At 39.8% G+C, this 21,047-nt stretch overlaps 1 protein-coding gene across 3 annotated transcripts in view; it reads left to right on the top strand.

Annotated features, from left to right (window-relative positions):
• DHRSX (dehydrogenase/reductase X-linked) overlaps positions 1-21,047 on the top strand; it is a 208,749-nt gene that overhangs the window by 174,697 nt on the left and 13,005 nt on the right. For all 3 annotated transcript variants that reach the window (XM_027674782.1, XM_027674781.1, XM_027674779.1), the window contains one exon: positions 3,626-3,833. In XM_027674782.1, coding sequence (XP_027530583.1) covers positions 3,626-3,833 — 208 coding nt within the window. The remainder of the gene's footprint in view (positions 1-3,625; positions 3,834-21,047) is intronic.

Genomic DNA, 21,047 nt, shown 5'->3' on the forward strand with positions numbered 1-21,047 from the left:
CTGGGAGTTACCAGTCTTTTGCCCAGCTGGTCACTTACTTAGGAGGCAGAGTTTCTCTGCTTGACAGCCTGCCTACCTTACTGTGAAGCATCAATACCCTGTGTCCTCAAGGGTCTGAGAGTCACAGGCACCTCATGTGTGCCAGCACAGTCTTCTGGTAAGTGTTGTTCTGCTTTGGGATGGTTTGCCTCTTGCGTGCACTTTCATTTCAGAAAGATTTTAGAGCCTTCAGAAAATGTGGAAATGGGGAAATGCATAATGTCAGTGTTTTTTACTATGCAATTATACTTTCATTCATTGTGGAAAAGGTACATACAGAGCATGAAGTGCCAAGAGAGGCTAGATTAAGATGCATAGGCTTTAAAGCCAGATAATTCCATGCGTAAGAGGAATACATTTTACAGTTTTAAACTGAAAGCAGGTAGACTCAGACTGGACAAAAGAAAGAAATTTTTTATGATGAGGATGATTAGGCACAGGAACAGGTTGTCCAGAGAAAGTGTGGATGGCCCATCCCTGGAAATGTTCACAGCCAGGTTGAATGGGATTTTGAGCAACTTTGTCAAGTGGAAAGACGTCTCTGCTTATGGGAGGGAAGTGGGACTAGGTGATCTTTAAAGGTCTGTTCCAACCCAAACCCTTCTGTGATTCTACATGTATGTGCATGGGATATGCAATCATGGTATAGGTGCAGAAGCCTAAGTGGGCCTGTTTTACTGACTGTTAAATTACTAAGTTAAGACTGACGTAATGAAGTCAAGTAACCAGTGTTGATTTTTTTTCAATGTGGCATTTAAACAACATGATTCTAATAAAATCGGGTCTCACAAACAAAACAGTTGTTCAACAAAAATCGTTGTCAGTTCTGTGTCACGTTATTCCTCTGTCTTATGTAGTCCATTGATGTTAGGTTTCTGGAAAGCAAAAAGCACACACAAAGAAAATGAGAAGAGAGCAGGTAATCATCGCAGGGGTTCTGCCAAAAGGGTCTGCTCTGCGTATCCAATTTTATATCCTTAAATCTATAGCATGTTATTGAAGTCTGATTCTCTGCTGCCTTGCAAATCATTTGAATCTCTGCACTGTGATATAAAAGGCTTCCTCATTGATTGGGTAGCTTTTTATATCTTCTCAGCACTCGTGTTTCTCTGACATAGATATCTATGCAAATACAAGGCTTTTGAGGATCCAGCCCTTGTATTTCATGCTTCGTTGCCACAAGGTAAGTCAAAACAGCATTCACACAAAATGTGGGAATGGGAAGTCGTGGGGAGAGTCTACCATCCTCTTGCCTGGCATCTGAAGGTTACTGAAGGCCAGATTAGACCCAGGCAGTACAAGTTAGAGTAGTCCCCAGCCATGCTTACCTGCGATCCACTTGCCAGATAAGATCACTCTAATTCAACTCAGGAAGCTTGTCCTGTGCCCCAGGTTGCATTCAGTGGGGGATGGTGGCACTGATGGAGGAGTGCCAGGGTTAGCTGCCAACTGGCTGCCCCAGGCAGCTTGGGATGAGTGCTTCTTCCCAGGGGTGGCATGAGCTCCACCCCACATGGCTGTGCACAAGAGAAGCCTGTAGCGGCTGAGGATCTGGTCCTTCAAGTTAAAAGGGTTGAAATATGCATGAAGCATAAGGTGACATTTTGAGTGTCTCAGATCAGAGCACGGATGTTACTGAATTTAAAATGTAACTGCAATTTCCTGACTAATGCCAACTCACTTTTGTATTCATGCAGTGATTGTTCTTTATTCTTAAAATAGCCCATTTTGCCCGAGGGTGCAGGTGATATCTTTATGATAGTGGAGCTACATTATCCAGCATGTTACAGCTGAAACCGTTGGTTGGTGCAAGGGCCACCTATAATCAGCTGCCCTTTTTTGTTCTCAATTTATATAACTCTTTTGTAGACCATTTGTTCGTTATTTGCTTCAGCAAGAATAGAACAGGGAAAAAAAAGAAGAAAAAAAGAAAAGAGATGCACTGGACATTCAGCACTGTTGTCTTTTCCTTCCTGTAGCTGAGCTGTATGATTTACTGTTGTGTCTCCAAGTTTCTGAGTACTTTCAGATAACATGGACAGTTAAATTGCTTCAGTAGCCTTATACCTGTGCAGAGAGTTTGCTGTTTCTTAACATCCTGTGCTTTCTGTGGTGAAGTGTATTATAAATAAGATATTCAATAAGAATGAGATAACAAAAAGAACTCATATATTTGCTGTTCATTCAAAATAAAAGAACTTGCCTGTAGTAGCAGCCACAGAAAACTATAAGCAGGCTTTCTGGCAGAGTAGGAGCATCCCAGGTCCAGGCATTTGCTGCACCAAGTGTGAAAGTGTAGAGGATAGAGCTGTAGCTGTGGCCACTACAGAGGCAGGACAACATCTGGGGGAAGGAGGGAATTGGGAAGAAGGGTTCTGCTCTTGGGTCTGTGTCCCTTTATCACCCTTCACCATCAGGTTAGAGTCCTGCTGCCCCACAGGTCCTAACCCCTGACTCCACATGAGCAGCGGCAGCATGCAACATCACTTCCCCAGGCTGTTGCAGAGGCAGTGGATGGGGACTGAAACAGTTTTACTGTCCCCAGGAACCTGTTGCTTTAGGCTTCAGCCTGCTTTGCCTATGAGCTGTTTGTAATGCCACCACTTACCTTTGGTTCTGCTAAGCACAAATGAGGTTAGATGAGAGGCTGTAGCAATAACAGGAGTGAATTGTCATGGCATAGGAATTTGTGGAAGTGATGCTGAGGCCCCAGTCTGGAGGAGCATTTTAAGTGACATACCTGCTAATTTGCCTGAAACTAGCCTGCTTATTAGAAATGAAAAAAATGTACTGCTGCCTACATGCAATGAAACCCAACTAATCAGCAGTTCCTAGAGCTTGACTTTAAAGAAAGGCACATTTGACATCCAGATGAGAGAGGTGCACAGGAATCTCAACAGGTTTTGCTGTAACTCCCAGAATTTGTGTTCCTTTGTCATACCTCTTTGGAATAGACCCAGCCAGCCATCTATCTGTGCTTTAAAGTCTGTGTAGGGCATAATGTGGTTACACTTGCAGCCACTCTCCTTGCCCATATTTTTATCCATATCTTTAACTGTGCACACTCTGATGCGTCACTGGGGCAGGTGCAGTGAGTACCTTACTCATCTCTACTGTGCCCAACACAGGAACCTTCAACTAGTTGATACTGATGCAATACAAATAATAATAATAATAATCAGGAGTGGTATGATCAGACATGGATTTATTAGGTGGGAACATGGTATGTATGTTTGGGAAGAGGGGAGTGAAAGAGAGAAGTTTGAGGGTCTCAAGGCAATGATAGCCTGGAGATTGATGCCTCAGCATTTCTAGTTTAAATAGTTTGACATAGAGATTCCGACAAGTATTGTGTAATTTTATTTTAATAAATCTCCCTGACATAAATAAGGCTTGGTGTCGGACAGAATAATCACCAGAACTTGAGCAAACAACACGCTTGCCAGTGATAATCTGCTTCTTCTGATGATTCAATGTATAGCTGTTTGCTGGATATTGCAAAATGGAGTACATTTGATGTTTGTGCAATTTTATTTCCCTTCTGGTTATTTTTATGTGCATCTTCCTTTTTCTCTCCTGTGTGCAGATGTTCGTATTCACCCCATGGAGCCTATGCCCAAAGCAAACTTGCCCTTGTGTTATTTACCTATCGACTACAGCATCTTCTGACTGCAAATGGAAGCCATGTGACTGCTAATGTAGTAGACCCTGGAGTAGTGAATACTGAGCTCTACAAGCATGTTTTTTGGGTTGTGAAAGTGGTCAAATGGATGACAGCCTGGCTGTGTTTCAAGGTATGCATTTTTTTAAATAATTTTGTTGCCGTGCCCCTGCATTGTGAAAACTGCAGTCAGCAAGGAACTGAAGGTGTTTCAGACTTTGTCATAATGTGTGGTATTTATTGCATTTCTCTGTGTTGATGAGACGTACAAAATTGATAAAGACAGGCTTTCCCCCAAACAAACACTTACTTTAAATAGAGGGAGCGAGCTCTCACAGTAGGGGAAGGGAGTGCTTTTCACTGCCTGTGCCCATGCACTGGTTATCTCTGCCCTGATTTGTCCATGTGCTTCTGAGCTGTGCATGAGGGCAGAACATCATCGTAACATCGAGCCAGAATATGCAAAGTGTTCCTCAGAAATGTCTTGTACATTCTCTTAATGAGAAGCAGACGTGATCTGGCATGGTCTACATGTATGTAACACATTCCAGAGACGAGGGCAAAGGGAAGAAGGAAGTTGTACAAAAATGGTGGTGGGAGATGGCAGTGCTCCAGGATGTGCAAGTCCAGACAGCTGTGTTCTGGGAGGTGGGACAATTTTTAATTAGCTTTTCCATCCTAACACATATTTGTAGTGGTACTTGATTTTTTATTATCCATTCCTGGTCTGCATTAGGAAACTTAAAGCTGTTCGATAAAACTGATCCAGAAGTCGGGTAGACCCCCATTATGGGTAACATTTTGTAGGGATTTTAGTAGATCAATCTGAAATCAAGCTGTGTAGGTATAATCTCCTCTGCGGACAAGCCTTACAAGGGCTTGTGCTGAGAAAATGTACTGCTTATAGCTCTTTCAGAAAGTAGTTTTGGATTAGGTAAATGGAACTTGATTTCATTAGAGAAAATTGAATGTCCTAATTAAAATGAAGTATTTTAGATCAAGGGCCATGTCTCAAAAAGCAAATTAATTTTAAACTTTGATATGGAAATATCACTAGCTTTCATTTTAGAAATGAAACTGGAGGCTGGAAGAGTAGTTGTAAAATAAGATGCAAACAAATAAACGCATATTTTAAAAAAATAGTATCTTCTGAGTGCACCTTGAATATTGCAATAAAATTGTAATAAGAATGCTCATAATGTAATGCATTCTTAAAGAAGCAGAGTGCAGCTTTGCCAAACCATATACATTAAACTTGTTTTGTCTCTTGTGATTGCCATTTAAAATATCAGTTTCAGGTGGTGGCATTTTTTCACTGGGCTTACTTTACCTTGCTAACATAACAGTTTCATGTAGAAGTTTAGGTTGTGCTTGGCATTTCCTCTGAGGCGACAAAATTCTGACAAAATTCCCGTGCCTGACAGTGAGTTTTGAGTCCCTTGTTTGCAGCACTCGATCCCACCCAGTTTTATTGGTGTGCCAAGGGAGACATTTTTGTATTATATTGACAATGATTAGACAGTGAATGGGATGTCACTGAACACATAAAATTACATTGGATTTATCACAAGAGGGAATCTCATACTTACAGCCTTAACAGTAGTGCCACTGATAGTTCCTGATCACTTCCTATTCTTTGGATGAGATACTGCTCTAAAGAAATTCTGCCTTGCAACAGGCAATGGAGAGACATACTGATCTTCATGGAAGTGTGATGTCTGTACTGCTTGAAAATCAAATGTATCAATTTCTTTTTGAGTCAGAATAGCTTCAGGTTTGGATATCTGAATGCTTCAGTTATCAGATTTTCATATTTTTGTATAACACTTGATATGTTTTTCCTGTAAGCCAAAGGAGAGGGAAACTCTTGCTTTCACTCTTCCCATACTCCCTTAGGCTTCTGATTTACAGCTCCAGCTCCTACTCCTTTTTATTGCTTATTGCTTAGGATATGCCTATGTATTTAGAAGTGCTTCATCCAGAGGTGTGCCCTGTTTGGCTCTGAAAGAACTGCATCGCAAGATGTTTAGCTCCACAGCAAGCCCACGTTGAAAGCCTGCCTGGCAATTTTAATAGTGCTCTACTGAGGGCTGTAGTATCCAGCATTCAAGCCTATGAGAGTCTTGTGTTGGTCTAGTGCACTAGGAGTAAATTTCTCCTGAGAAAAGTACAAGAAAATTCAGTTGTCTAGTAACATTAGCTGATAGCTGGTAGTATGGATTTCTTCTCCCCTGGAATTTTGTTCCCAAGTGCACTTTTATGAATCTTTCTTCTAAGATTATGGCAGTAATGCAGTGAAAATGAGGTGATGGCTCTCTGGTCATATTGACTTTAACTATTATCACCCTGAAGTATTCTGGAGTGGTTTCTGAACATGTGCAGGAAATTGCTTCACCCACTGCAACCTGGCACTCGTGAGAGCCAGCACACCCCAGAGAGCTCCAGTGAGGAAATGCATCATATCACATTCTCTCAGGAGAAAGTCAACATGTTGTTTGATTTAATTCCAAAATATTGAGGCAGAGCCTCCACTACCTTTAAATGTATTTCTGCCAGCACTGGTACCAGTTACATTCAAGTCAAATACCTCCTGGGGATTGCAGCCTGGCCCCCCCTCTCACTGGGCTGCTCATATTTGAGGCAGCTCAAGTGTGGCAGACAAGGCTGACAGCTCAACATCCACTTCAAAGCTGCCTCAAGATATTTAGGTACTTAAACAAATAAACCTGGAGTCTAGTAAAGAGGCCATGATACATAATCGCCTCAAAGTTATAACAGCTTGAGTTTCTCGAAACTGCGAAACATTGTCTTCTAGTCTCTAAACATAGCTCAGAAAAATTTTCTGCCAAATGAGTTTGATGCTTTTTCCCCCAACAAGCTGAAGTGAGAGGTGCTCCTGTAGAAATAAGATAGGCCAAACTAAAGGATCTGGTGACACTCATAAAATTTGTGAAATTAGTTCTTGCTCTTTGGAAGCAATGGTTTCATTCTTTCTCGTCTTGACTCTTTCTCAGGAAAGTTATTTTCTGCTGCAGTACCTGTTCTTTAAATTTATACTTCACGAATATTTTCTCTAAATTTTTCCCAAATGTGGATTTCACCTGTCACACACAAGAGAGAAATTATGTTTATTCCTCAAAAAAATAAATTGATTTCTATCCCTATGACTTCTCAGTAAATAAAGGCTGATGAGCTGACCTCTGCAGAGTGCAGTGAAGTATGTTATCCCTTTTAGCGCCCACATCCCTTAGTAATTTGTATCATAAATTGATCTTTTTTAAGAGATAAAGTCCAAACTAGTAAACAATAACTAAATCATGAGATGATAATAGCCTAAAAAGTCATTCATCGATCATCAAATTACAATTTAGCTAACTGTGCACCACACCAGATTTAGTGTTCGGTTTTGTGCAAGCTGGAAGCCAGGAAGTACCATTTCCCTCTCAAGTATTTCAGCTTCTGCTGCAGATACTGAATATTCATTCCTAAGCCAGATGGTCTCTGCTTGTGATACAATTAAAATGCCTTAGAGCAAAACAAAAAAAGTTGACTCTCATTAATGTCAATGGCAGGGACTGTTCTGCTTCCTATGACTTCATTATGGCATCAGAGTAGAGACATTTCCCACACAGCAGTGTTATAAACTTCCCCAAAACCTTGTTTATGATAAGCTTGGTGAACATGTCATTATCAGATATAGAGTATTTGGTCCTTTCAGCCGCCTCAGATTGGTATTTAGGAAGGCATTGTGTAAGGAAGGCTGTGCATCAGATCTTGTCTCAGCTGTCATTTCCAAAGACATAGTGCCACATAAGTGATTATTGACTGACAAACTGAAAATGAATAGGATTAGTGACCCTGCCAGCCTGTAAAAATGAAGGGAAAGGCTTCAGGAACACAGGCTAGATAGACATCAGCCAATATAAACTAGTACATTTCCTTCACCTTGTCAAAATAGGCTTAACTTTAGTGTAATTTTCCTGTAACATTAAAAAAAAAATGCTTCCAGTCTGTAAGTGCGGCTAGAAAACAAGATCTAAAGGGCCTGGATTCATCATTCATGCCGGAGGACATAGTCATTCAGGTCTTATTGCAGCATTTCTTATTCAAACTGTCCCTTTGGCATTGTGAATGTAGTAAATTTATTTCATCCTCCCCCCGAGATGTCAGAAGATAAACACATCACAACACAATAACGCCAGCTGTAGAGAATAAGAATAATTAAATCCCACAGCTGAAAGCAGCAATTCATCAGCATCATCATCTTCTGTCCATGGGAGCGTGTGGTCCGTATATAAAGCTAGCCTGGGCCTTTCTCACAAAATGAAATCTCCTTGCAGAAACATGTAATTTGCAGTTAATTTTTTCAAAAGATTTTTCTGGTCAAAAATATAGAGAAGAAAACAGTCTACTTTATTCCAGTAACTCTGGTCTTTAAGCAGGTCCCAGTTTTGCATACATTGGTACAGGGATCTAAGCTTCAAATCCATAGGTGTCTTTTTTCCAATAAATATTTTATTATTTATACAGCTATAGATTGATTCCAGGAGGAAAGATGGAGGGACCCGCCTGAGAAGGCTAGTGAATAATCAACCATTAAGCTCACAAATCCTGGTGAACTGAGTTTTTTTCTTGCATGTGAATCCCTGGACTTTCTTAGGCATCCAGGTCCTACCTGTTATGAGGTATGTGGATGGAGCTTGGCTGCTCTATTTATTCTAAATAGAGTGGCTTCTGAGCATAGAGCCTTTTGTGTCTGTTCCAATTAGGATCAGACTCCTCTAAGGTAGGCTGACCCTCTGGGCATACCTAAATAGCATTGGATCCTGGTCTCCACTGAACCTGTGGTTCCCCTGCATCCCAAGATATCTCTATTTTTGTGCATGTTTTCTCAGGCCTAAAGAGGTAAAATATTTGTTTTAAGAGACACGTTGGAAGTTGTTGGAGAATGTTTTGATGGCAGGAAAATGAAGGCTTTGTGTTGTATGCCTCAGTGTGTGGCTCGCAAAGGGGTACAGATGCTGTATAGGACAGCACAAAATTGGTGGGATTATGGTGGAGTGCAGCAGAGGGAGTTAAGGCTGTTGGAAGTTCTTGTTTATAACTCTTATTCGGAGCAGCTGCCAGCATGATCTATCCCCAAACCACACCCAGATTTCCTCTTGGAGGGTGCTAGTTGGAACAGGCCAAAACACAGTCATGTAGTAAGCAAAAAATGAAGCAGTGTGTACATTCAAAGATCTATCTCGTGTCCTGTCCCACAGTTTTAGTTGTTTGATTAAAAGAAGAGAAGCGTTCTTTCTTTTTTTTTCCTTCTGACAGTGTGAAATGGGAAGATTGTCTTTCATCTTTCAAAATTGTTCACAGAATAGGAAAACTGCCTCCATGGCTAATTTTGCCTGCAGTGGTGACCCTTTTTAGCTAGAAAATGCTCTAAAGAAGCACAAGTTAAAGCTACACAATGCACTATGTGACAAGCCATGCTTGCTCTGGGTGAAATTGTTTTGGAGTGGTAAGCAAGTGAAATGTCAGAAGCATACTGAAAACAGGTGCTTGCACTGTGTAACAAAGGGTTTATCTCTAACATCTATGTGGTAGAGGATTGCTGATTTAACCTGAAAGCTCGGGCAGATTATTTAATTTTATCTGAAAGTATTTAAATTTGTATTCAAAAGAGTGAAAAAAAATAGTCTCTCCATTGCTGGAGAGAGTAAGTAAACAGTTAAGAAATTGTGAAAATATATGAACCTAACCAGTGTTAGCACATCAGCACCTATCATCCTCTTATCTGTAACTGTTTTCATATTCAGAACCCACAGTTAGTTAGGAAAGACATTTTCCATCAGTCAATCAATTTATTCCTTGCTAATATTTCTTGGCAGTACTTCCTTACATATTTGATTAATATCTTTGTGTGGTAATCTATTCCTAGTTAGACTTGTTGAAAATGGAGGAAACACAAAAGAGGAGGATAATTTGCTGTGAATCAAACACATACCAAGGCCTCTGTACTGATTCCTCTTGGTTTAAAAGAAGCTAGTCACAATGCCTGTAATGTAAAGGTCTAAAAAAAGAAGCTGAAAGATTGGGGAATTAGAGAATCTTGAAATTTCAACTAGACCATTAGCATATAATCTTTTAAATTAGAGGTAATAGCATCACACTACTGTAATTTTTCCTCATGCATCAGGAAAATTCTACCTCCATCATCATGTGCTTAAAATTCCATTTTATTTTGGTCAGGTAGTACAACACTGTTGGACACTTGAGCCCACTGACAGCAGAATACAGGGCAGCCACTAATCTTTCTCATCAGCCTATCTCTTAGAGAAAGAACAAAGAGAGAGGAAACAACCCCAGCCCCAGTAAAACGACCCATTCAGCAAGAGTAGGAACAGGAGTTGCAGGCAGTTTCTGTCTTCCACGTGAAAGTGTTGTAAAATCAAGTTAAGGAAAAAGACCACTGGCCTCCCTTGGAAAATCCTACAGCTGAGCTTATGGATGAGCAGCAGTTTGGAATTAAATCACTAAAATAAGGAGATGCAGAGGAGGAGGTTGTGGGAGTGCATATTCAGGCATATAGATAGATGGATAGATTCACATACATATATATATATACACATACATTTATACATGGACAGTTTGCCAGCAGGTATGGTGTGCTTTATAGATCCATTGCTACTTTTCCAGGAATGGCCTACCTAAATTCCTCATTGTTTTGCTAGTTGTGAGTAATGTGTCCATAACAAAACAATGCTGATAAAATTTATATTGCAGAGTCCCATCACCTGGGATCTTACTCACTACAGAAAATAGATAGTTTTAGGAGGTTTGGGAGATCTACAGGCTTTCCTTTCCCTCTCTCTGAATGTGACACTCTTTAACTTACAGTGGTCAAAAGAGACTGAAAAGCCTTTCAATGTGAAGTAAAGAAATTCTTAGGTGAATAACATAGACACAATTTTTAGTGGTTATCTTGAGCTTTTAAAGATTGACAGAAAATGCCAAGTTCTGCCAAGAAGCTGAAAACATTCCCTTTTGCAGTGGTCTAAGGTATCCGTGCCTGGAAGTCAGCTCTGACAGGTCTCCTAGCTCATAAATATCTGCAGTATAAATGCCTGCATCAGAGCTGTCCATCCAGTGATCTTCTCATGGTCACTGGTAGTGCTGCACCTGTCTTATCCTAAGATATCTACAGTTGACCGGGTGAATTCAGTCTTTCAAGTGCCAGTTTATCCCTGTGAATGAGAAAGGGGTCCTCTAGTGACAAGCTCAGCTGTAGATGTCTGTGCTGTGTAAAGGTTAAAGTTAGTTAAGATGAATCCCTTCCCAAGGTACAGGACATTAAATTTGTGTTATTTTAAAAAAATGAACTGAAGTAGAGTTTTAGATGTGCATGGGATAGCATAGGAACTATTCTAAAGGTGTGTTCTAATATCTGGGGCACAAGCTGTTTTTCAAATGGCAGCTCTAAGGTGTTTGGAGTATCAGACCATTTCCTGTGTAAGTGGGAAATGTGCTTGCGGGCAGCTACAGGTGAGGAAATCACAGTTACTTATGAAATGTGTTTCTCGTATGTGTTTACAATTCATGGTGTGCCTCCACAGTTTATCACGTAGATATCGCCATGCATTTACGTGGGTAGCTGTGTGTATTTTCCATATGTGTTTATAATAATGTAAGATATGTAACAAGAAACACGGACAGCAATCACCACCCACTGTTTGAGGGAAAACTCAAGAGCAAATACGTTTTTTTAACGTAACAGGATCATCCACCATCCAATTTGTGAGTTATGAAAAGTTTCCATTCAGAAGTCACTTGAGTAACTCTGGCTTTAGCAATGACTGTAATGATTATGATTGCAAGCCACAAACTTTTGTGTTTCATTTTAGAAAGAGTACTGAGATACTGCAAGATGTAGTTCACATGGTTCTTTTTGTTCTCATTGTGTTCTCAGCTAAATACTTGGGATTTGATGGATTTTAACAAGTAAAATACCTCCCTTTTTTTCTAGAAGAAACTTGATCCTAGATGTGGCCCGACACAAGACATTAATACAATCTGTCCAGAGTTAGTGGTTTGTATACATTATTACATACTTAAACATTCACTTTAAATTGCGTTTGTGAGTCTCTTCAGGGCAAATGAGTACATCTGCCTATTGCCATCTCAGTGCTGGAGAAAGGGAAGTAACCGCAGGGGTTATGTTACCACAGACAAGGCACTCAGGGAAATACAGAACATATGCAGAAGAGGATTTGGATGAAACTTGAGCCATGCGCAATAAAACAAGAATGAACTTGGACAGCTTATCAGAGATGGGATTTATAGTGATATTTACTTGGCCCCATCATGCTGACCTACTTTTCTGTCACTGGAATAGGAAGGAGGTGCTACTGCAGGCCCTAGGCTCAGGCATGGTCTGAAAAAATGAGTTGCTCCCATTGTTTATTAATTGTTCATCAAGGTCTTGGAGCTAGCCACCATCAACTTACAAGTTTAACTTACTGTCTTATCAATATTTTATCCAATTTAGTATATCTGTTACTTTTTGAATGAATAGGAGGCTGCCAGAGTTGGTGCCCTGTGCTTGGCAGTCCCATGTTCCCAGGGCTTTGCTGTGAGGTACTGTGCAATGGCTCCCCAGCCATGTCATATCCCTGCAGCTGGCAGCAGTTTGCTGAGGCTGACTGTGTCTCAGGAAGAGGGGTATTGATTTACTTATTCAGTATTTTTGCCTGACAAGCTTGAGATGCAAAATTCAGTCTTCCACAGCCTGCCACTTGTCATATACGATCCTTGGATGATTAAAAATGTGGAAAGAGAAAAGCTGTCCCATTGTTTTTTGGAGCTCAGTGTGTTGAAATAAATTTACAGATTATGAGTATATTTTAATAGGTGTCTCCCACCTGGAGTGCTGCATCCAGCTCTGGATTCCCCAGCAGAGGAAGGACATCAGCCTGTTGGAGGATGGTCCAGAGGAGGGCCACCAAGATGATTAAGTAGATGGAGCACCTCTTCTATAAGAAAAGAGAATCGGGGTTGTCCAGACTGGAAAAGAGGAGACTTTGAGGTGACCTGATTGCAGCCTTCCAGTATGTAAAGGGAGCCTACAAGAAAGATAGGACTTATTTTTACAAGGGTATGTAGTGACAGGACACGGGTGAATGGCTTCAAACTGAAAGAGAGTAGGTTTAGACCAGATATAAAGAAGAAATTCTTTATTGTGAGGTTGGTAAGACACTGGAACAGGTTGCTCAGAGAATTTGTGGATGCCTCATCCCTGGAAGTGTTCAAGGCCAGGCTGGATGGGGTTCTGAGCAACCCGCTCTAATGGAAGGTATCCCTGCCCATGCAGAGGGGTTGGAACTAGAGGTCCCTTAAGGTCCCTTCCAACCCAAACCATTCTGTGATTCTAAAAATGATGTAGGAAAGACACTATGGGGAAACATACTTGTTTTTTCTGTCAGGGCTGTACATTGTCTAGTTACAAAGGCTATTTTTACGATTGCCCAAGCTGTGAATGTATTTTGGTCATTCCTCAGAGAGGAGTTCAATTATCACAACTTTCATGCCTCATGACCAGTAATGACGACTTAGGTCATGATTTTCATTTGCATATAAAATGATTACTTCCATCATCATGAAGTTTACAGTATTTCATCAGTGGCTTTGTGCAGGTGTAGTTGATCAAAACCTGCTAAACAAGTAAATAAGACCTGAACATAAAAGCATTCAGGTCTGAATCTTACTGCATATTCTTGCAGCAAGGATTATCTGATTCAACTTCATATCCTCTATGTGGAATACTGTCGTTTTATAAAGCATGTAAAACATGTCTGATCTTGCTTCTTAGAGGTTCTCCTTCATCTGGGGCGAGCCTTTTATTTTTCTTGCTTGGTTTAGGTTTGTGGCACATGTGTCCTGTTTTATATGCCTGTTATCTGGGGAAGTGGATTAAGGCTGGCACAGATACATTGAACCCTAATCGCTTTAGAGGGCCTGAAAATCTCTAGAGGTAGTAAGTACTTCAGATGTTTATAATACTAGGTTCAGCTGATGCTTGAAATCCATTCAAGAAGATCTGGAAGACAGGAAGAAGGGCATTTTACATAGTAATTTTTTTCTAAGTATATTTGCCCTGTTATTATTATTTTATATACACTTTGTGCTCAGGGTTTTTTTAATTTGTGTGGTGGGGTTTTTTTCTTCTCATATTGAGGCAAGCCTCAAGCACTGTTTTCACTGCAAAATATATCCATCACCCAATATCTTGGCTGTACAACTTCAACCTACTTGTTATAGCCCTAGGTCAAAAGCAGATTGCTGGTATTTCCAGCTGTTTTTGAAAAAGTGATAAAATATAAAATGTGTTTGTACTCAGGTACCTGGATTTGTCATCTCCAGGTCACTACATAATGGTTTACTCAGAGGAGCCAAGGAGACTATAAAGTACCTCCGGTGCTCAGAAGCTACACTTGTACGTATGATGGATGATGTGTCCCATGCTCTCCTGGTTGGAAAGAAAGAATTTACAGCACTAGAGTCATTAGGCTTTGTAGATGTGGGCAGGTACCATCCTGCTCAAGGATGGTACCAGTGCTGTCACTGTTACCATAAAGACAACACACCTTTTTGTGTGTTGATTTCGGTTTGCCTCTGTAGAAGCTCTGAGCAACTTTTTTTTTTCTCTTTATTGTCAGTTTATATAATGATATCTAGCAGTAGTCTTTAATCAAAATAAACAGGAGTGAGGTTGCTTTTAAGGAAACAATTTAGTCAAGACAAGAATGAATTGAAGCAAACTGACTGGAAATGTGTTTACTTTGAGGAACTGAGAAAGAAATAAGAAGAAAGAAGAAACTTGTTTCTAATCAGTGAAATCAGACTCTGGAAAAGGCTTCCACAGAGTGGTAGCTGTAAGAAAACTGTTGTTTTTATGATGGAGTTTAAATAAGTTTATGGAGAAGAAGATCAGCTGATAAGTTATCTGCAAAATTAGATCACAGATGTCCCAAGAGGTCCCTGCAGTCCCCTTTTCCTTCTGAATTCTAATTATTTTTAGAATCCTTTTTATTTTGCCTCAGGTTTATCTGTTTTGCTCCCATGCTGGAAAGAAAAAAGAAATCCAGTATAAGGGTCGAATAGTGAAGACTTGCCAAGAAACATCCATTTTGATTTTGAACTTGTTGAGTACCTGGCAAATCCTTCTTTAGGAAAACCGTTGGTAAAGGTGTACCATTTCTTGCACTTGCCTCCATGCTTGCCTTTTTAGATAGTAGTTCTTCCAGTTGTTACTGATGAGCTGTACTGATGAGTTGTTACTGTTGAACTGTCCAACAGTCCAGTCCAGGCTCTTGGCTACAGGGGAAAAGGGAAAATGGGTGCTATGCGTCAGACTGCAGAGGCTACAAGGAAAATGAGATCTTTTATTGTCCTGGTCAAGAAATCTGTGCATGCTGTTAAAAAATAAAATAGCCAAGATAAACTGAAAATGAAGCTGTAGAGATAGACAACACAGCATTCTGGTTAGTCTGCAGTCTGGGTTACAGCAGTGTTCTTCACAAAGTTGGTGAGTGCTCAAAAGACCCCTTTCAGCAGAGAGGCCAGGCCAGCCACGGGCAATAGTGTGACCCTTGTACGAGAGACCACGCCTTCCCCTGTGTTTCCACTAACAGCTCAAGGCCATCGTCTTGGGTCTTCCTGACTGTCTGGTTTGCATCTACAGTACCTTCAAGGTGACTGTATTGAGGAGGCTTGTAGTCCTGCTGGGAGTTGGTCGAATAACTGACTCCAACTCAGTGTCCAGAGCAGACTCGTAGGGGTTAGCAGGGCAAAGGTTTCCATTCCTATAATGTCCAGAGCTAAGACTTTGGTTCAGGACTTTGTCTAGGGAAGGAAAGTTATTCTTAGTTTCTTTTTGGGATGTCAGGTCTCCTTCCCCTGAATTGGTATTTTCACTGCCATTTGCTGTATTTTTCTTAATTGGAGAATTTATACAGCATGTTTTAAAATTAAAAAAAAAAAATTAAAATATATTATACTTGGGGTAGGTTGTTTGGTTTTGTTTGGTTGTTTTGCTTTGCTTTGTTTTGTTTTTGTAGACTTTTTTATTTAAACCATGATGTGGTATTTTAGAGAGGTCAAAACTAGGTTCTTGACCTTTCTTGTGTGGGTCTTTCAAATGAGAGCAATAAACCTCCTGCAAACTACTAATCATGGATATATTATGATAGCTAAGAGGTGTCAATGTTCTAAATGACTGAGTAACAGCTTTGCCCTCTGATATGAGTAACCGTCTAGATTTCAAAATAAATCCTTTGGATTATACAGAAAATTTGAACTGTCAAGAAATAAATGGTGTGGCAAACTGAAACATAGGTCTCTTTAGATGCCCTCAATTTAGCTGTATTTCAGTAATCTCTCATTCACCTTTCATTGCTGTCAGCAGTTTGTAGAGTTTCTTTTATATTTATGATGGAAATATCTAAGAATCATGTCACTGAGATGCATGTGTTTTGCCACTTCAAGGAATTAGTAAATAGTGCATAGTTTCTCTGGTAAACACCACATTGCTGGGTCATTTGTACCGCCAGATATTTCTTCATGTGAACATCTTTCTTGCATAAAAAATTCCTTATTTTCATATGTGCTAGGTGGAAGATATTTTTGTTAAGTAAGTGCATATAACTTACTATGTTTTCACTGTCAACATGTATTTCTGTAAAACTTTTGTTGAAAGCAGGTATTTATTAACAGAATTTTGCAAGTGTTATTGTAGTTACACAGTGTCTTTATCATAGAAAAATATCTAAAATGCTGGAGCCTGGAGTACTTTTTGTGTTTTGGAGTTACTTTGCTTAAATCTGTGTTGACTAGATAATTTTCATGTTAAAATATTACTTACTTTCAAGTATAGAACTCCTTAATATACAAAATTATATTGATAAAAAACATAATTTCCTTTTTAATCATATACTAAACAAAAATGTAACCTACTCTAAGTTTGCAAGTTAAACAGATATTATTAAGTAGTTTTTCAGTAATAATCTTTCACTCTTAACCGTAGTCACTTGCAATACCTAAGAATTTTTAGGAAAGATAGATAAATAGCCCTAACAAAATGAAAAGTGCTGAATATTTTGGAAGACTGCAAGATCCTTTTTATTTGATCTTCTCTTTGTTATTGTCACTGTAAATTATGGATAAGAACACCATCAATTGTTCTTCAGTTAATATACTTTTGAATTGAAAGAAATGGCAGAGCTACACAGCAGCTGGTGATTGGTCAGCTAACCTCCATTGCAAGCCTTTAAAACACTGCTTCGGTGTGACTTCTTAATGATGAAGTACATAGGGACGGCTTTTCTGACAATCCATGGAATGTGATAGATGATAGTAACCTTTTCTCTAAATTAAACCGCAAAACCAGGAGCCAGCAGGGCTGTGTGCTCAGAGCTTTGGAACAGCAGATCCTTTCCTGCTCATCACACCATAAATACATTTCTAATATTTATTTTTAAATTATGGGAATATATTCTGGGTTATATTCTCATCTCCATTTCATTGAGCCTACTTCACCCTCTATAGTTTCGAAATAGTTATATTTGTACTTATTTAATGTAGCAGCAGTTAGCACCAGTCAGAATACTGTCTAGATTTTATTTCCTTTTCAACACAAAAGTAAGCTTTACAAGTTTGAGCAACTCTCTACTACATGCAAATGAGATGTATGCTGAGAAAATCTTCAATCTTATTTTATAATTTCTCATACTTGCCCAAATAAAAGGATAAAAACCTTGAATGAGCTTTTTTGAAATGACTTTATGTTTTCAGAGGAGCTAAAGAGCGTACTTGGCTCAGGTATCTATTTTTGCTTAGAGAAACATTCTGTGTAAGAACATGTACCTCAGTGCTATTTTCTCTTCTGATTTCTTTTTGTGGTTTTGTTTTTTGTTTGGGGTTTTTTTATGCTGTGGTCAACTGCAACTATTTGTAAATTCTTCATAATATTAATTTAGACTAAGAGAAGAATCTCCTTTCAAGAACCAAACTGTTTTTCCTTGTTTTATTAAGTCAGTAATTAAAAAATATTGCTGTTTTCTTCTGCAAACTGTAGCAAGACACCCAAATCTGTTTCTAGTCACAACTGGGCATTTATTCTTCTAGAAATCTGTCCCTCCTATCAGATGCTGCTGGTAACTGTTGGCAGATGTTTGAATAGCTGTGCTCTGATGGCAAGCATGTTGTTGTTTCAATTTGTTTTCTACCCAAGGACCAGATGTGTGTTCTGGCTAAGCAGAACTGTTTGCAGTTAAAACCTAAAGTAAATCAGCATCATTTCAGGATGTAAACCAGCCATGTCTCAAGCCATATGTGAATCAAAAAGAAAAATGTGAGAGCCAGAGGTAATCATCTTCTTCACTACCCTGTACATCTTGGGTATTTGTTTATGCAAGTGAAGAATGAGTGGGTTATTCTCTCCCCTGTGTTAACAGAGGAGGATTCAGGTTTTTACCTTGGACTATTTCATGCTTTCGCTTGCTCTACAGAGAGATAGCGATAAAAACAAGGCAAAGGGCTATATTTAGAGAACTAGGCCAATGGGAATTCATTGGTTCCCTGTAGGAGCCAGTGATATATTTGTCTCCCTGAGAGACTTTAATGAGTATTGAGGCACACCACCTCCAGCTCTGGTCACCTCATGTACTTCCAGTTACTCTGAGACATAAACCATTGCATGCAGAAAAAGAAACTGGGAAGACTTAAAAAATCTGAAGTCCAGCAGTTATACTGGACCCTTGAGAGGTGAGGTCCTGATCATTTTGTGACAGGCAATGTCTTATGCAAGAAAGAGCTACCATGGCTACAGCACTCTGGTAATAGTCATGCTACTGCTGGTAGTTGGGCTTATCCATCAGAAACCTAGCTTTTGCGTTTCATTCTAGTGTCATCAATATATTCACTCTAACCTTTAATATATTCACAGCATAACAGGCAGGAAAAATTACACTGGGACTAAGGAACAAAGGCAAATATTGCTGAAGAAATTTTAAATAATGTGCGGATCTCTAGTGGGCATTGATTCATGTGCCTCACAGTGTCAATAATTGTTTGTGAATTGCAGCCATTTTTTCCCCTGAACAGAGCATTACTTCTGAAATACAGTCATTACCTATTGATTAGCTCTATAGTCATTTTCATGCGTCAGTAGTGACAGTAAAAAAATGAGTAACACTTATTTTAAACTAATGTGTAAGATCTGTACATTGTTCATGAATAACTGAAAGGAGTCTTTAAAATATATTTTTTATCGCAGAGATTACAGTGACATTTAAGTCACTGTTAAGTCTCAGGGTAAATGGGAAAAGTCTAAAGGGCTCTTTTGGGCTTTTAAGGGTTTTTATGATTGTGGAGTTGCAAATGTTCTGCTGTCTCAGGACAGGACTACAATAAGAAGGGCATATTTGTCATTGTTTAGTGCTAACGTAATTTCCTATTTTTCCTACTGTATGACTTTCCATTTAATCCCAATTGTTGGTAATGTGCTACTTTTTGATTAAATGATGAGACCTGAGATTCAGCAAGGAGAAAATAATTAAAACTATTTGTTTCACAGACTGTCAGCAGCTATTAAGGAAGTTAAGTGTTTTTTTTCCAGAGCCATGTTCAGATTTTACAAAGTTTGTGAACAGTTGGAATCCTCTTTTATTGAACACAGATTTAAAAGTAAAGGTCAGTTATGTTTTGGACACTAAGGAGATTATCTAATCAATAAAATCAAACATTTAGATTATTTTTATATAAAAAGTGCACTGCTTGGAAACTCTTGCTTTTTGACTGTGGCTCCCTTATAGAGCTCAGGAACTAAAAATGAGCCACATTGGCTCAGCAGATGCTTGCAGAGCAAAGTGGGCTTTGCAGCTTGTCCCTCCAGCCACAGAAGTGGCTCATGGCCTGACAAGGGCCACACAGAAGTAGGGAATGTGGCTGCTGCTGGTGGTCTTTGTGTCCTCAGACTAGCCCTGCTTACAATCCTTCCCTGTGGCCCTGCATGTCCAGCAGTGTAGCATGCTATCACACTACCCTTTCGATGCTGCTTGCAATTTTGCTGCAAAGAAGAGCCTTGTTTTCTGCCTTACCCTAAGGGCTTGGCACTGCTTGTGGCCCCACCATTTCTCCTGTCATCTCAGATTTGGCAGCATCAATGTATTGACAAGGTTTCAGCTAATGTTTCCCTCTCCTTTCTCTACTATTGAAAGGCTTGAGCTCGCTCCTTTGTTTGCACCACAGATGGTAAATGCCATCTCCCTCAACAGCTCAGGCTTTGAAGGCTGCTCTCTAACTCTTTTTGGTTTCTTAAGGGGCTCAGGACATGGATGGGTGATCCAAGGAGAGTGAGTGTTGGTGCTGCGCTGGAAACCCTTCTACCCAGAGCCCCTTCCTCCTCCACGGGGCATATAGGCTGCAAAAAGGGATCCGAGCCAGTGGGGCAAGTGGGACACTGATGTAGCAGTCACACTCTGCTGTGAGATTGCAGTGAGGGCCTGGCAAGAGGCATTTAGGAATTCAGGAGGAAAAGGGAATGAAAAAGCACTGGGACTATCTGTAAGATTGTAGTGGGGTAGAATGAAAAGGCAGGCAGAGAAATGGATGAAAGTTTTCTCTGCAGACATGCTTTGTATACTAGCTAGAGAAACAGAACCCTAATCTTGATTGGAACAGTTCAATTCCACTGTGAAGTACATCTTAAATAACAATAGACAGCTGCAGAGCTGTGCAGACTTGCAGGTGAAGAGCAGAATTTTAAGAAAGCTGCTGAGCAGGCAGGAGAGGCAGAGGGGAGGGCAGGGGCAGGTGGTTCGCACTAGCGTTCGAGCCTCTGCTCAGACTTCAGACAGTGCCTTTACAAGTTAAAAGCAGTTATTTAAACCATAGCACACTTCTGCATTAATTCAACTGGCATTTTTCTTGGGAATCAGAAGTTTAGTCATCTGGAGCATTACTGCTTGCAGTGTATCACCTTGAGCAAGTGAGTGAGGGAGGAGGGCTCATTGATTGAACTCTCGAGGACAAAAGACATGTGTAGCAAAATGACATTACGGAAGAGTATAGTTCAATATTATCTCCCTAAACAAAGTGAATTATTTTGGCACCAGATGAATCAGTAACATGTATTTATCAAACCATAAAGCCTCACAGTATTTGCTTTCCATTCTAAACAGCTGCTCTAATGTTTATGTCAAAAAGCCATATGAATTCCAGTGCAGCAGGAAGTCTTCTGGGGACCTTAATGAAAAGAAAAGGTTAATTCTCACTGTTTTATTTTGGCTACTGATAGCTC

Source organism: Neopelma chrysocephalum, unplaced genomic scaffold (genome assembly GCF_003984885.1).
Source record: "Neopelma chrysocephalum unplaced genomic scaffold, ASM398488v2 Primary Assembly neopelma1_25, whole genome shotgun sequence".
In the NCBI taxonomy this organism is placed as follows: domain Eukaryota; kingdom Metazoa; phylum Chordata; class Aves; order Passeriformes; family Pipridae; genus Neopelma; species Neopelma chrysocephalum.